Genomic DNA, 15197 nt, shown 5'->3' on the forward strand with positions numbered 1-15197 from the left:
TGTGTGCTTTCAAAGGATCTCCTCATACTTCTCCCTTTAGGTACTTCCATATGTCACTGTTATGTAATGTAATAAGATTTTCACTTCCTACATTCTGTTAGACTGGTTTTGTTTCCTTTTTACCAGGCACTGCTTAGTGTTCACATTTGTGCATTTAATGTGAAGTGCACTGAGCCCACTTGCTCTGTACAGTTTGTATCATACCACCATCAGTCTGGAGGATGTTTTTAAAAATTAATGAACATATAGAAAGTATGTTTGGGAACATACCCTACTGTAACTCAAAACACATAGTCAGTGGCCACTAGGTGATAAGAATCTGAAATGTGGTTAGCATGGCTGCATAATAATGCACGTGTTTGTTAGACAGCAGCTATGTGTATGGAGTTAATGGGTCAATGATTTGCAGGCATTATTAGATCTTTTATTTAAGTCATAAACTGCTTTTTGAACATGTCATTGTTTTGCCTCCTGTTGGTCATTTATAAAACACGGGTCCATATGCGTCATATCAAATCGCAACTTGAGACACCAGTTTTCTGGTTCAGCCTCAGCACCTTTTATCTGATGTGATGTTGAGGGAACTGGTACAACCTGTTTTTCACCTGCATGGAATATCTTTGCTGCTCACGAAGGCTCATTTACGGGGCGACATGTTGTCTTCAAAACATTTTATCGCTGCTGCAGGCTTTGAGGCAAATACATTCTTTCCTGTAATTTGCTCACGAGGTCACCTACTTCTGTGAAGCTCAATATGAAAAAGTGTTTTTATCTGAACAGCAGTTTACACGAGGCAAAGAACAAAACAGAGACTGAGTAAAACCATTTTGCTATTTTTGGATTAGAACATAACTTTCCAGATAGTGCTGAGGGAAAAATAAGCAAAGTATCGCATTTTATTGCTATGTCGATACAGTGACTCACCTTTAATTGTGCAGTTAGACATGCAAGGCTTTCTCTGCATGACTGCATCAGTGCCAATGGTACTGTCTGTGTTGTGATTCTTTAAGCTCTGCTCTTACACTTATCATTTTTGCTCTGATCCTCATCACACCTAGGATAGCTTTGCAGCATGATTTTTAAAAATTTTAATCCACTTCTAATTTGCATCCTCTACACACGGAATATAAGTTTAAAAATACTTTTTCTAAGAAGATAAACCTGTGATCGCTATCTCTCTGGAAATTTTTAATAGGGGCTGACTGGAAAAAGAATTTGAATATTGTTTTTAATATTTTAGAGAGAAATATAAAAAACCTGTGTTTAATTTGCAGTTGGACAGTACTCACTGTTCTGTCTAGGCACGAAAAGGTGCTAGTATGTAAAGTATCAGTGGTTCATTTTTGTTTAACTCAACGTGAACATCCTCATTTGCTGTAAAGCCGAGAGAAGAGAAAGCAGCTACAGTGGGTGCCGTCAGACTGACACAGGCAGCTTTGTGCTGCACTGTGGCATGTTGGTATGTGAGCTATTTTTCCTTTTCACCTGAGTGCAGCAGACCTGACTGACAAGGGCTCAGTGATAGCAACTGTCAACTTTCACAGTTGTTCTCATAGGATAACTTGAGCAAATTTAAACATGCATACACAGACACAGTTTGAAAGAGATTTGCACTTTCCCAGGATTTCAGTAATCTATCACAATGCCCACCTGTACCCATAAAACACTTCGGCTTTAATTGAGTAATTGAGTCCCGTCACAGCAGGAAGGGCCCGTCATGATGGCTGCATCTTCTCAGGGGAGGGCTTGCTAGTGTGCATCCTGGGACACTGTCAGTGCTCACTGGGGCATTAAATAAAACTGAGTCTTCATTAATCATATTTATTCCTTCTGCTCTGACAAGTCAAAAATGTTTAATGTAAACAAAACAAAAAAGATTCGCTTTTGTATTAAGGGCCCATACTATCAGACATTGAAACCCCATAGCCACTAGAGGGCAGTCTAGATTCATATGTATATAGAAGTAGAACCACTCATGCTGCATCCATAATGGCAGAGAACCATATGTTGCTGTTGCACATTTGATTTCGTGCACGGATGTGTGTGACGTTTTCCTTCTTTTTTTTGCATCTCATTTCCATAAACACACTGCAACCAAACTTTACACAGAAAAATAGTGCTTAATTAAATATTTCAACTTCAAAAAATGGAGTAAAGTGAAAACAGATCGGTTTCTCTGTATGCCTGTGATTCATTCTTCTAACAACCATGTGTCTTTTGTTTGTCTGCTTTTTGTATTTTCTTGATGAGTTCTTGCAAAGTCCTCTCACTTCAAGTATAGATGACATTAGACGATCCCATCACAGTTATGCAGATAACTTGTCGTTAAGGCACATCAGTGAGGATTAAACTGCAGCTGCTGTAGAGCTGGTTTTATATTCATTGCTTCATTTGAAGTGTCACTTTAAAAGTAAGAGTTGGCTTTCCAGTAAATTTAGACAGAATTGATTAAGTTTGCATGAAAGAATTTTTTCCACCAAAAAATGCTAACCAAAAAATAGTTTTTCCTTTTTATTTGTTTTCAAGCTCACTCATTAAAACTGTGGTGGTGGTGGGGATTTCGTTAACTTATAGGTATTCAGTCTCACTAAACCTACTTTTCTGGGGGAAATGGAACCTGTTGCATCTTAGATGTTTTGTCTTTCTTCAGGATAACATGGTGGTATGGTGGTTAGGGCTGTCTCTGCCATTGTTTCTAGGTTCAAATTGCTTAGGCGCCTGAGGTCTTTCTGTGTAGATCTGTTTGTTCCCCCTGTGATTGTGTGGTTTTCTCTGTCTTCTAACCTTATTTGATTGGTTTAACTGATTATTTAGCCATTGATATGGATGTGGTTAGATAAGAAAAAGGATGGACTTTCTATATAAAGCCTTTTTCATTTAGTCTGGGGAACAAAAACTAAAACAGTTTTTTTTTTTTTTTTGCAAACAACATCCCTTTATTTTTTCTTCCAGACAAAATGATTCAGGTCAGAGTATTAACAAAGAATGTAAAAAATGAATGTGGGCGATTTGCTGGAATTTCTTTACTCATCACAGTGTCACGCTGACCCTTGAACATTTTCCTCATGTCTTCTGAACTTAAACGGTTTAAATGGGATTTGAAGTTTGGTATTTCACTAGTTAAACATGGACTAAAATCTTGAATGTTTAGTAATGTTTGATATTTTATGATGCATAGATGAGCTAAATCTCCACAAAGCTCCTTGGAGACACTCCCTCGTTTTGGTAGTTGGAACAGGTAGGCATAGCTGTTGCGCTATCTGACTAGACAATGAGCTCATGGGACTTCCCCCACAACCCTGGACCTGTCCTGTGCTTACCTTCTTACATAGTGTCTGAAAGTTGCGGCCAAAATCCTCATCCCTTTCTCTGCATATGAATAGATCATTGAGGATTAGTGAAGACAAAGTGGCGCAGAGCCACTGCTGAGTGTGCTTGGGTTTAAGCATGCCCAGCCCAGTTCTGTGTCATCAAAAGAGTTTACTTAAAATTCATGGTTATTATGGCTCCTCTGTTTGGGTGTGTATGCTTTCAGATAGGCACTAAGCACAGTTATACAATTTGGTTGTATAATGATGGCTGATACTTTGAAAGATGCAGGCACAGAAAGGATCAAATTTAGGACCCTAACAGAACAAAATCTTCCACGCTGTCTCATTTGATCATGATGAGTCCACTTGATTATAGGTATTCACAGACACTCAGACAGAGGAGATACAGAACGAGCACACTCGTATCTCCTCCAGTACCCGCACGCATGCTCACGCAGCTAACAAGCTGTTTGTATCTTGTCTACCTCCCTGCTGCAACAACAATAAGACTTAGGTAACATAACTAGGACTCTTACTTGAAAGGGAACCAAGCCTTTGTTACTCAGGGCCTGACAGCAATGTGGTGATAACTCTCATTAGAAACAAATTTTCAGTGGTGTGATGCTATAAATGCAACACAACTTTACCTCTTCTTCCACTGGGGTTGTTTTCACCCTTGATGTTAGAGAAGTGGTCTTTGATAGGGAGGAATAAGTCTTTCAGCCAGTCAGGGTGACTACGTGACATCTGTGTTTGTTCTGACTTGATAAGTGTATTTCGTTCTTCACTCTCCCTCTCTTGCTCCCTGTTAGTGCCAGTGACTGTGGCTGTGGTCAGGAGACATTCCTGGGGCAAGCCCACAGCATTTGCTGGGATGCCTGTACTAAAGTGTGGAACTCAGCAAGCCACTCTGCTCCCCTGTGGGGCTGGCATGGTGAGTACCAAGGCATCCTGCTGGGCCTGTGGTAGTGTTGGTAACCTAGCATAGGTAGGGGGTTAAAAAAAAAAATGAAGAAAGCAAGAAAAGTTCTGAGCTATGGCATATTCACACATAATTCTTTTAGACAATTGGGAGCATAAATGTCAAACTGGAAGAAAGTAAATGAGGAGCTGAGGTGATGTGCCCCTGTGTATGACCATCTGGAAGAGCACATTAAGCCCTCTGCAGGGCCTCTAACTCCACAGTTCATTAGCATGCAGTATAGTAAAGGGGTGGCTCACAGTTACCTCCCAACATGCATACATGTTGCATTTATCTTGCAGAAACAGCTGTTGGGAGTATTGTCTGACTGTAATATTATGGAGCCAAAAAAGTAGGTTTTAACAACGCTGTCTAAAACAACTGGTTGCTGCATATTTTTGCCCTCTAATTTCTGAGAAGTGGAAATTTTGGAGTTGCAAGGTGATAACAGATAGAACAGCTGTGCCAGTTGTTAAATGTGGTGACAATCGTATGTTTTTCATATAGATCCAAACAGCATCAGATCAGCTCATTCAAAGGAAGAAGTTACAAGTTGATATTGTGTTCAAGTATAAAAATACATTTAAAAAAACAAATCCAGAGGGGAAAATGGAGCTGTTCACTCTATGCAGAACAAGTCACAGCAAGTTGTGGTCAGTCACTCTGCAGCAAATCCCTTGAACATGTTGCATTAAGACTGTCTCAGTCTTGGTGAAATGCAGCTCAGTTGGACTCATTCTCTGTGAAAGATCCTCACTGATCTCTTGACTTCTTCTTCTTCTTCTTCTTGTTCTTCACTCTCCCACTTTTCTTTACCCAGTATGTAGCAAAAGTCCTTTTCATGACAAGAATCATAAATTAAACATTGCCTGGGTTTCCCTTGTGTGTCTGTTGTTGTAAAAATAGCTTGGTCTGGTGCTGAGTGCAATGTCTGTGCACAAACCTCTGTCTTTAATGAAGTGTTGCCATGAAAAGTGTACTGATCCACCAGTGTGACTTGTGCTTGGGCTCTGTGGCAACCATGTGCTGACTTTCTCAAACTCCCTGTGTGACTCTGAGCTCATTTGGTTATACAAGTGCTCACAATTACCCAGAGATTTGGACACGGGGACATGGGATATTTCCATATCCCTGACGGATGTTATTTTAATTATACCGAACTGCTTGACTTTGAGCTGTGGATTTACATGTTTTTTCTTCTTCTGTGGATGCAAAGAGGGCTCCTTGGAAGGTTATTCTGTTGTACTGAATCTCTTATTTATCGAGGCCCCTAGTGTCTGGTGAAATATGGGGTAGCATGGGAATCCATACTAAAAGACAGTGTTTATGAAATTTCTTGCCTCTGACTCCGAAATAATTAATATTTCACTGGTAATTTTTAAAATAGAGATAGACAGAGATAATATGCAGTATAATGAGTAATAATCCTCTCTCCTCCTTTTCTCTCCTTAACCCTATCATAATGTGTGTGTCTGCATCATCTGAAGAAAGCAGAGTTGTTATCTCCAATCAGCCTCATTGTGATGTCCTAATTATATTTGATTGAGAGGAAAAAAAAAATTACACATTGGAGCAGGCGTGATGATTACAGTGTTGGATCTGCTCGTACAGAGAAATGCAAACATGAATGCATCGACGCAGCTGGTTAATTTGGGTGATAATGCAGAAGGAGGTAGCAGGTGTGGGGATACAGATGTGTTTCCTCTGTTGCACGCTTCCTGGAAACAAATGCTTCATATGTCATTGCTGGTGAAATGTGGCACAGTAGCTCAGTGGGTTGTGATCATGATGATATGAAAAAGGTCTGTTCTGATTCATGTTACTCCTCAAGCCTCATTTCTCTTCAGGTCTTGGGGGTAATGGTGTGTACAGAGTGACTCATGATCTGCAGAAATGGCTGATGCTGGAACATCTTTAACCCCAGAATTTAACTTCAAAAGTCTTAACATGCTGAAGCTGTCTCAACTTTATTTGGTTCAAGGAAACATTGCCTTGTAATGTTGCCCCCCACCCCCACCCCCAACATGCTTCATGAATACCTCGGTGAATCTTCATATTACTGATTTCTTCACCAGACAGAGCTTAGTTATTCAAAGCCAGGAGAAAAAAAATCAGCAAGAGAACTGTGGCAGTTAAACTAATCTCCTGCAGGGAAAGACTCAGTACTGACAAACAGATAATGTGGTGTTGGTTAAAGTTTTGGAACCAGATGACATAAAATATAATAAATATAATTTGCATCCTGTTTTTTTTTTTGGTTCCTATACCAGATGATTCTCATAAAGTCTCCACCAATTTTCCTGTAAACAATTACTGATTTTAGTTATCATACCTGAGGAACTGATTAATCTCAAACTGTATTGTCAACAGCTGGTGTAGCTTAATCATTCAGCATAGTCATTTACACAGTTCTTTTTATCAGATTCACAGGTTCACTTCATGCAGATCCAGCTCCAGCTATGACAGGGATGTGAAATTGCTTAAGGCCCTCAATTGACCTTGAATAAGATGCTATGCAAAGAAATCAATTGAGGTATAAAAAAAAACATTTATTCATTTTCCACTTTTCAAATAAGTTTTGCAATTTTGTCTGTAATTTGAACTTTGAACTCTATTTAGTTCGGAGATAGGATGAAGAATATCAAAGAATTTTAAGAATGCCGTCGAAAAATGTAGTTTTTGAGTCTTGATGGGAGATTTTCCAAATGCCAGCAAGTGCTCTTGGTAAAACGTTTAAACGACAACTATAATCTTGGATCAGTATAGCAGACGAGATCACGGCGACGCTGCACACATGATCCGTAATAGGCGCTTATTGGTTTGTTAGATGGACTGGATGGGCTGTACTGTCTGCTGGATGAGAACAAAATGCAATCTCCAGGCCATTACTTTTTCCATCTATGTCTTTTATAAATCCATCCGCCCTCTTGTCCCCCTTTAAACCAGTGATTTTGCCGCGACACCGTGAAGGTAACTTTTTTTTTTTGCGCCGGTGGCATCGGCCAGGTGACCTCATGAGCCCTAGTCGCCGTGCACGCGCTAACACTTGTCCACTTTGAGCTCAGCCAACACCTGTGTGTAAATTCCTGCAGAACAAAAAAGGAAACACTGAGAGCCAGTCAGGAAAAAGAAGAAGCAGGAGAGGAGTCCGGAGCGCAGCGCAGACGCTCCTTCTTCTCTCCTCCCCCTTCAGACCCCGCCGCTGCGCTCCATCTCTCCATTTCTCCCTCTTTCCCTCTCTCTCTCTCTCTCTCCCCCCCGCTCTCTCTCTTTCTCTCTCTCTCCCCTTTCTTAAATTGACATCGGTCTAGCTCGAAACATGATAACAGAAAAGCCTTGGTCCGCTCCGCGTTGTCGGGCTGTCCTCAACCCCGATCACTTGAAACTCAAATAAGCAGGCGTTAAAAGGAAAGAAAAAAAAAAAAAAAGGATCGCACAGTGTCCTGTCAGGGGTGCTCACGGGGAATAACAAGAGACCTTTATACCACACACACCCTTGTATGTGCTCCTGCGCATCGTAGATCTTAGAAAGTGCTTGTGTTAAACTACAGTGAAAGTTAACATGTATATGCACGCTGTGATACGCGCGAGTCTTGGATTTTTAGGTTTCTGCTTGGTCGCCTTTGTCCAACAGTCAGCTTCAGGAAGTAAAACCATTCAAGGTAAGTTTTCACCTCAAAATACCTTTCATTTTGCTTCAATTGGTTGAATTGCCGGGTGCCTAATTAATAGATTTCTTGTATGGGTTTGGAAAGCTACAAATGTGTGCCTAAATAAAAGGCTATTAAAAAGTTTAAAGTAGATTTCTTTTACATTTAATGAGCAGAAGTGAACTTTTTGGACACTTTGATCCATCTATTATTCTCTGTTTGGCTCAAGCAGATGCAGTCTGTTGATTCAGCGGCTTATTTTGCAATCATTTGACTGCTTTTCTCTTGTGTCAGTGTGCAGGGTTGCATATATTTATGCAGACCTGCCAAGACAGAAAATAGTGGAAGCATAATAAGGCTTAAATGAAGTTTCGCTGAAGGTTTGCTGTTGTCAGAAAAACAGTTGCCTTTGATCTTCAGACAGCATTAGCAGTGCCGGCAGTTATGTTTCATATCTAATCTTAGCAGGTAGTTGTGGTGAGGCTACTAGGAGGTATTTGTCACAGTCCAGACAAGTATTTGACACTGGCCTGTAACACACACACACACACACACACACACACACACACACACACACACACACACACACACACACACACGGAGGAGTCTCTGTCAGACACTGCAGCTACAGTGTTGTCCTGCCCAGCCGGCTGCCCTCTTGCTCTCTTTTCTTGAGAGAATTTATTCACAGCAGACAGGAGCAGTCTGAATCAAAAAGTCTGGCACCTTACAGGAACAAGGCAGACATGGTGTTATACACTAAATTTCTGATCCACTCAGCCTTCTCCTCAAGGTTTTCATCACCTAATTTTCCCACAATACAAATGCCAAGCTGGAGCTGCCAGAAGTATTTGCATGCAAAGACACATCATGGTTTCTGTGTGAGTGTTGATTGTGGTTGGTGATGTTTTGCACTCACAAAAAGACATCTCTCGGGCGGTCGACAAGGCAAAAAAGAGAAAGGGGGTGGGTGACTATTTTGCATCCTGGGTGGTCTGCCCCCACTTGTGGGAAAACTCAATATTTACATTTTGCAATTAGAACTACTTTTTTCTCACTTTATTTTCCACAACATCGATTACACACTTCCTTGTACTGTGGAATGCTGCTGTATTAGAGCTGGTTTGTAATGGCATGCACCTGTTTGTTGGTCATCGAGTGAAACGCAGTGACCACTTGATGGGTTTCTCTTCCAGTTCCTGTTTATCAGTGCGAGGCAAGCAGCTCTGCACTGACCTATTATCTGTGTTTGGCTCTGTAGTTATTTGTGAGCATATTTTGTGCTGAAGTGAAAATAAATATTGTGTTTGGTGGTGGTGACAACTCTGTGGCACTGTTCAGTCTGCAAGCTGGGAGCAATTTTGAAAAATGAAGAAACAGAGATGAACAATGACTGAAAAAGAAACATAATTTGTCAGCTCAATATTTATTCAACACAGATGTTGTCTTTCATCAGTGTCAGTCTAATCATGGTACTGTGTTTCAGGCATCAGTCATTACTCTAGGGGGAAAAAAAAGTGAAAGGGAAGATTTGAGGATGTGGTGGAGAGAATGACAAAGAAGGGAAAAATGAGACCAGGGGAAACGGGAGAGATTAAATGTGCAGAGAGAGGAGGTTTCTTAGTGAGCGAGCAGCAACAAGCGAGGAAAAGGGAACGAAAGTGGGGAGCCATAGACGTCATGGCAAATCACTTTCCCTTGAACAGAGTCAGGAGCTCTTTGCTAATGCAGCAGCACCAAGGCAACGGTTGGTGTGGGGCTGACATGCTGCTGTCGCTGGCTCTGTTGGTGTAACCTCTGCTCCTGTGCCTGGGGGTCTAAAGATGCAGGGCTGCCCGAGCAGGGAGGAAGGCCACATGCAGGCCTTGACACACTGTGGGAACTGAGCAGCCTTGGCAATTGAGGCCCAAGTCATGGGGCGGCTTACAGCGAGGTGCTGCCTGAGTCTACACGATGAGCAAGATGGAAGGGTATAAGAAATCCCCCAGCTCACTCGCTTGCCTCTTTGCTTTTTTCACACAACTCTTGCTTTGTTTGCTTTGTCCTCGCCTCTTTTCCTTTGCACTTAATGAAGTGGCCGTGCTTTTTCTCTGTCAACCAGAAGCAACGACTGCATTACACTGACTGTGTCAGAAAGCTCCCTGTCAGCCAGTGTGCTAATTATATTTTTGCAACAAAAAAGATCTGCGCAGCTCCCCTCTGCCCCCTTCGCCCCTTTCTCCCATCCTGTCCAGCCCACTTTTGTTACTTGATGGAAGGCTGGATGTGCTGCAGGTCTGAGTAAGCTTGCAAATGTCAGTGAATGTATATGTATATGTGCAACTGGGACGATGAGACAGTATGGGCTGTGTCAGTGCAGGGTAATTTGTACAAGTCTTTGAAACTGTATGTGAAGCCACATGAAAGAACCATTTAAATGGAGTCTTTATTTCTGCCTATCCCTTTGGCCTTGAACTTCTCTTAGAGTTTGCTGTTTAGCAGAAAGAAAAAAAAAAAGGGGGGCGGCAGGCGGACAGAGACTGTCGCGCTGTCTCCTATGAACGTGGCCAGTCATTTGGCTTCAGCATTTTGACACCACAGTGGCATTTTTCTTTCATCATCTTCACTCTTATTTCTTAGGCTGCATGGTTTCTGTATTGCCCCAGAGTCCTTACAAGCTCCTGCAGTGGTATTTGTTGGGTGGTTACATTTAGCCCCTCAGAGACTGGATGTGCCTTAAAACAAGTATGCACAAAAGTCCCTATTTGTGTGCCAAGGCGCTGAGCACAATTTTTTTGCAAAGTAATTTTTAACAGCCGGCGACTAGACGATGTATTCGGGTCAACTAGGAAGAAAATACTTTTTTCTGTCTTGACTGAGGTGCTTTGTCATTTTTTTTTCTTTTGAAATAAATAAAAGACATTGGAATTTGAGTCACTTGTTGACTAATACTGCTCCTAATTTATCCTACCTGCTTCGTACCAATCCCAGTGAAAGGAGGTGAGCTCCTAACCTGTAAACACCTTCCTTTTCCTAAGCAAAAATACTCTCTTGTGGCAATAAGATCCAAGCTTGTCTCAGTCTGTCTTCTCACTCTCTGCAACAGGCATGCAGTGTCAGATAGTTGTGTTCTCATTATGATCAGAGAGTCTGAGGCAGGTTGAGCCTCAGGGTAGCCCTCGGTCATTTACTGATGAGTGGGTGGAGGGGACCAATCCGGCTTCACTGTACCACTCAGCAGACACACTCACAATGCATCTGCCTGACAAGTGGTGCTCCAATACCACTATACATGTTGTTACAGAGCAGCCGAGAGAGCAGAGAGATTATTATCTTGGCATTACTTGAGTGGTGAAAACTCCTGATAACAATTCTGTCCAAGAGCAATGCAGTATGAATAACAAAAATGACTTTGATCTGTGTGTGAATGTCTATGACAGTGATGAGTGATTTTTAGACTGGATATTAATGATTGCACTTACAATACAAAAGTGCTTTCACTTAGCAAAATGGGAATCCTTTATAGCTGGAATATTGCTTGTCTAGGTTTTTTAATTCCCTGGTCTCTGTGTGGCCAAGCTGTTGCTTGATACAAACTTTCTAATTTCATTTTAGGTCAAGTAGGCTGCCGAGTGAGTGCCATATTTACAGGCACACATAAAGTCAAAGCTGTCTGGCACAAGCTCCGACACAAGGTGATTCAGTGGGGCTTCGTTCTAGACAGTTGCTCACTTTCATGCTAGCTGATGGAATATAAACCCAAGACATTTTTCTGTCTGCAACAGAGTGTCAAAGATTCTGGCCTTAAGAAATCTGACTTTCCCTCTCAAGGAGACATTTTAAGTGCTTTTAATCAGCCCGTTTCCCCTGGTAATTATTTTTTATAATGAACTGCATATTTGCCAGGGTGTCTTTCTTTGTTAAGAAATTGAAGAATATTTCCATTTCCCACATTTCTCTTCAGGAAAAATAAGAAGTTAGCAGCATCACATAAAAGGTTTCTAGTGTTAATTTAAAAGAAAAAGTGGAACATTTTGGGAAGTACCTTTATTCCTTTTGGATAGTTAGATTGGTGTCATTTCCATGCCTATATGTTAAGTCTAAGGCTATAGCCTGAAGGCTGGTTAGCTAAGCTTAGCACAACATTGTAGCTCAGCTGTCAGATGACAATGATGATAATTTTTATTTTGGTTATTATTTACAGTTTTTTAAAAAGCCAAAATGACTATAAAAAGAAATAGATGACAGCAAAATTAACACGATATTGTCTAAGGCTAAGGCTGAAGCACTTGTTTATTGCACCTACCCTTTTCTTTACATAACATATTCTAAATGGCAAAACTTTTTCAACAGAATTTCACCCCTGAAAGAAACCAAAGCAAATAAAAGGAAATGTTGGTTACAAGTAGCGAGCACTCAGATACACACATCAATTGGCCTACCTCAGAGATATCTCAGTAGGGTTGGGTTCCTTTTGAATTTGAACCGATACTGGTACTGGTATCCAGTGGTGCCTTTTTTCTGTATTTTAATTGTTTTGAAAAATAAATTCAAAATGTTCTCATATAAAATAAATTCATACTTTCTTAAATTTTGTTATTTATAACATGTTGCAGGATCTGCCCAGTGTGTGTTTGTGTGTGTGTGTTGCCTTTTAACATGTCACAGGAGTGACATCATATAGTCTCGCTCTTTTTTTCTCTCTCTAAGCCAGATGTGGGCTGGTACTGAAATACGGCACCAGCTAATACAGTGTGAGTCGCTACTTGGTAGTATCAACATAATTTGTGTTTATTTGTGTGCCCAGTGCGTGCCAGTATGAAAAGTTTTTAAAAAAAAAAAAGAAAAACAGAACACTGACCACAGCACATGCCCGGTGTGGTGTGATTTGTGGTCATGTAAAGTTGCTGTTTTGTGAATTACATTATGTGAAAATTAATAAACAACGTTTAGGTACTTCTTAATGATTCGTATCAGCATCTGCCTCAAAAATCCAGTATTGTTCGGTCTCTAGTTACAAGATGCACCTCTTGCTATGAGTAATTAAACCCAAGATATCTCATTTGAATGATCAAGGCTAGTAACTTCCTGTAGTCTCAGTTGGTTGCCTGGGAACTGCTCAGAGCTATAAATTTTTTTTTTTTTAAATTGGCACATTATATCCGGGCACCGAGGTTATGCATTACTTTTTTTTGTTTGTTTTGTTTGTCTTTTTGTTTTTTGTATGGATTAAGCAAACAGTGTAGATTGGTGAGCTTTTGAGGCACTAACTGCACCGGTGACTCACAAGCAGAAATCACCATGCGTGCTGTTTTGTTCCATTTTTTTTTCCTTTTTATAGAGTTCAAGTTAACTCAGCACATTATCGTTTCCCAAATTATCAAATTTCTCCTGGAAATAAATGGCGTTTAGCTGCACAGATTGTGATTGATGGCAAAAGTACGATGATAATTTTTGCTTTTAATCCTGTTTGTACCCACTTAGTATTTGAACTGCCTCCTCTCTTCATTTGCGTGTACATTTTGAAGAATCGTCACATTGTTAAAATAATGGTCTAAGTCATTTTTTTCAGGTTTTACAGAAAAGACAAAAAACTGAGCGAAACATCAAAAACATGATAATTTAGGCAAAAATAAAGCTTTCGTTAAAAAAATTAGGGTGTCTATTCTGTCTTCCTCGAGCAGAAAATCACTTATCAGCAGCTGATGAGGCCCTTGTGACCACTGTTTGTCCCCTAATTTCAAATCGCTGCAGGGGTGACAAAACTGTAGATTTCAGGTGCAACAGAAGATTGGGGTGGAGGGGTGGGGTGGGGGGGTTGTTGAAATCACCCAGACTTGCTAGGGCAACCGCTTAGTATGCCACACCAATGTCCACTTGTAAAACACATTCAAACCCTCACACTCAGGAGTACAGAGCACAGTGGTTTGAGGCTTGTTTATTTATCAAGGCTTTAATTTGAACAATATGCTCCAAATGAGCCCTGTGATGCTTCTCTCAACTGTGGCATTGTGGTTAAAATTAGAAAACTCTCTCCCCTGCTCCCATCTCTTCCTCTTGCTCCTTCTCACCCCGTCGGTGGCCTTTGTTCTCTGTGCAGATGCAGCTCTGTGCTGACAACATCCCTGTTGGTTTCGGGGGAGGATCGAGTCAGTGTTGACGGTATTCTGACCCCCCCCCCCCCCCCCACCCCGTCTTTGACTCACCTCTATAGCCCTCTTCTCAAGTGCTGATGGCTCACTGAGGAAACTCAGTGCCGTCCCTCAGCCAGCTGCAATGGCTCTTAGATCATTAATCCTCTAACCTCCCAGAGCCCACATTTGTTTTTCTGTTCCGTTACTCACTGATTGGGAACTCAAGGATTCAGAAGAAGATATCAGAGGGGTTTGTCATCTCCGTATCTGTAACTTCTTAAACCATGGTTGACGCTACACTGCCCTTTCTCATCTTTCGCCCTCTTCTGCACTCCCTCCTGCGACCTCTGGGCTCAATAATGGGGCTGCGTCTGTCTTTGAAAGTTTGGCGGGGTCAGGGAGGGACGTCATTAGGCTGGTCTGCGGTGGTCAGCGTTGTTGAGGGGGGTTGGGGGTCAGAGAGAGCCTTGTTTACAGACTGTGTGTGTTTACATTCCTGATGGTGAGCGCCAGCTTTAGAGACTGCTGGAAGTTAAAGGAAATGCTCTTATTCTGCTTAGTAATGGAAAAATCCAACCCAATACATCAAGGAATCCAGATGAAAAAAAGTTATTTATTTGGTGGGTTCTGGCCAGTGCATTCTGGGTAGAAAGGGGGATGACTTCACTGATGAATGTGAGACTTCCTAAATGAACAGAGGCATGGGAAAAACCATATGACCCTCTGGAGTATTTAGTCACCCCCGGTGAACTCTAGATATAAATTTATGGTGGACTTTGATAACATATACTGTTTGTTGTGGCTCAGTCATTGCACTGTCCATCAAAGCGGCATCTAGGATTGGAACTAATGATTGTTTTCACTGTGGATTAATCTACCAGTTATCACCTCTATTTCTCATTTGGCCTATAAAATATCAACAAATGGCGAAAAAAAAAAAAAAAATGCAGATAAAATATTGTGATTTGTCTGATCAGTAGTACAAACTCCAAAGACAAACAGAAGAGTAAAAAAGCAGGAATTGTAAATTTTCTCAAAATCTTTACATTCAACACTGAAAAGTTTGTTTAATTATCAAAATAGTTTGTTGTTGATTACCTTATGATTACTCAGCTGTCCACTGGCACTCTATAGGCATTCAGTCCTTTTATTTTTCTTGCTT

The 15197-nt window shown here is 41.1% G+C and overlaps 1 protein-coding gene across 2 annotated transcripts in view; it reads left to right on the forward strand.

Annotated features, from left to right (window-relative positions):
- Nucleotides 1-7531: 7531 nt before the first annotated feature.
- Nucleotides 7532-15197, forward strand: part of scube3 (signal peptide, CUB domain, EGF-like 3) — a 75564-nt gene continuing 67898 nt past the window's right edge. For both annotated transcript variants that reach the window (XM_030733703.1, XM_030733704.1), the window contains exon 1: nucleotides 7532-7934. In XM_030733703.1, the coding sequence (XP_030589563.1) occupies nucleotides 7835-7934 (100 nt within the window). In that variant the 5' untranslated portion in view covers nucleotides 7532-7834. The remainder of the gene's footprint in view (nucleotides 7935-15197) is intronic.

This window comes from Archocentrus centrarchus, chromosome 7 (assembly GCF_007364275.1).
Source record: "Archocentrus centrarchus isolate MPI-CPG fArcCen1 chromosome 7, fArcCen1, whole genome shotgun sequence".
Taxonomy (NCBI): domain Eukaryota; kingdom Metazoa; phylum Chordata; class Actinopteri; order Cichliformes; family Cichlidae; genus Archocentrus; species Archocentrus centrarchus.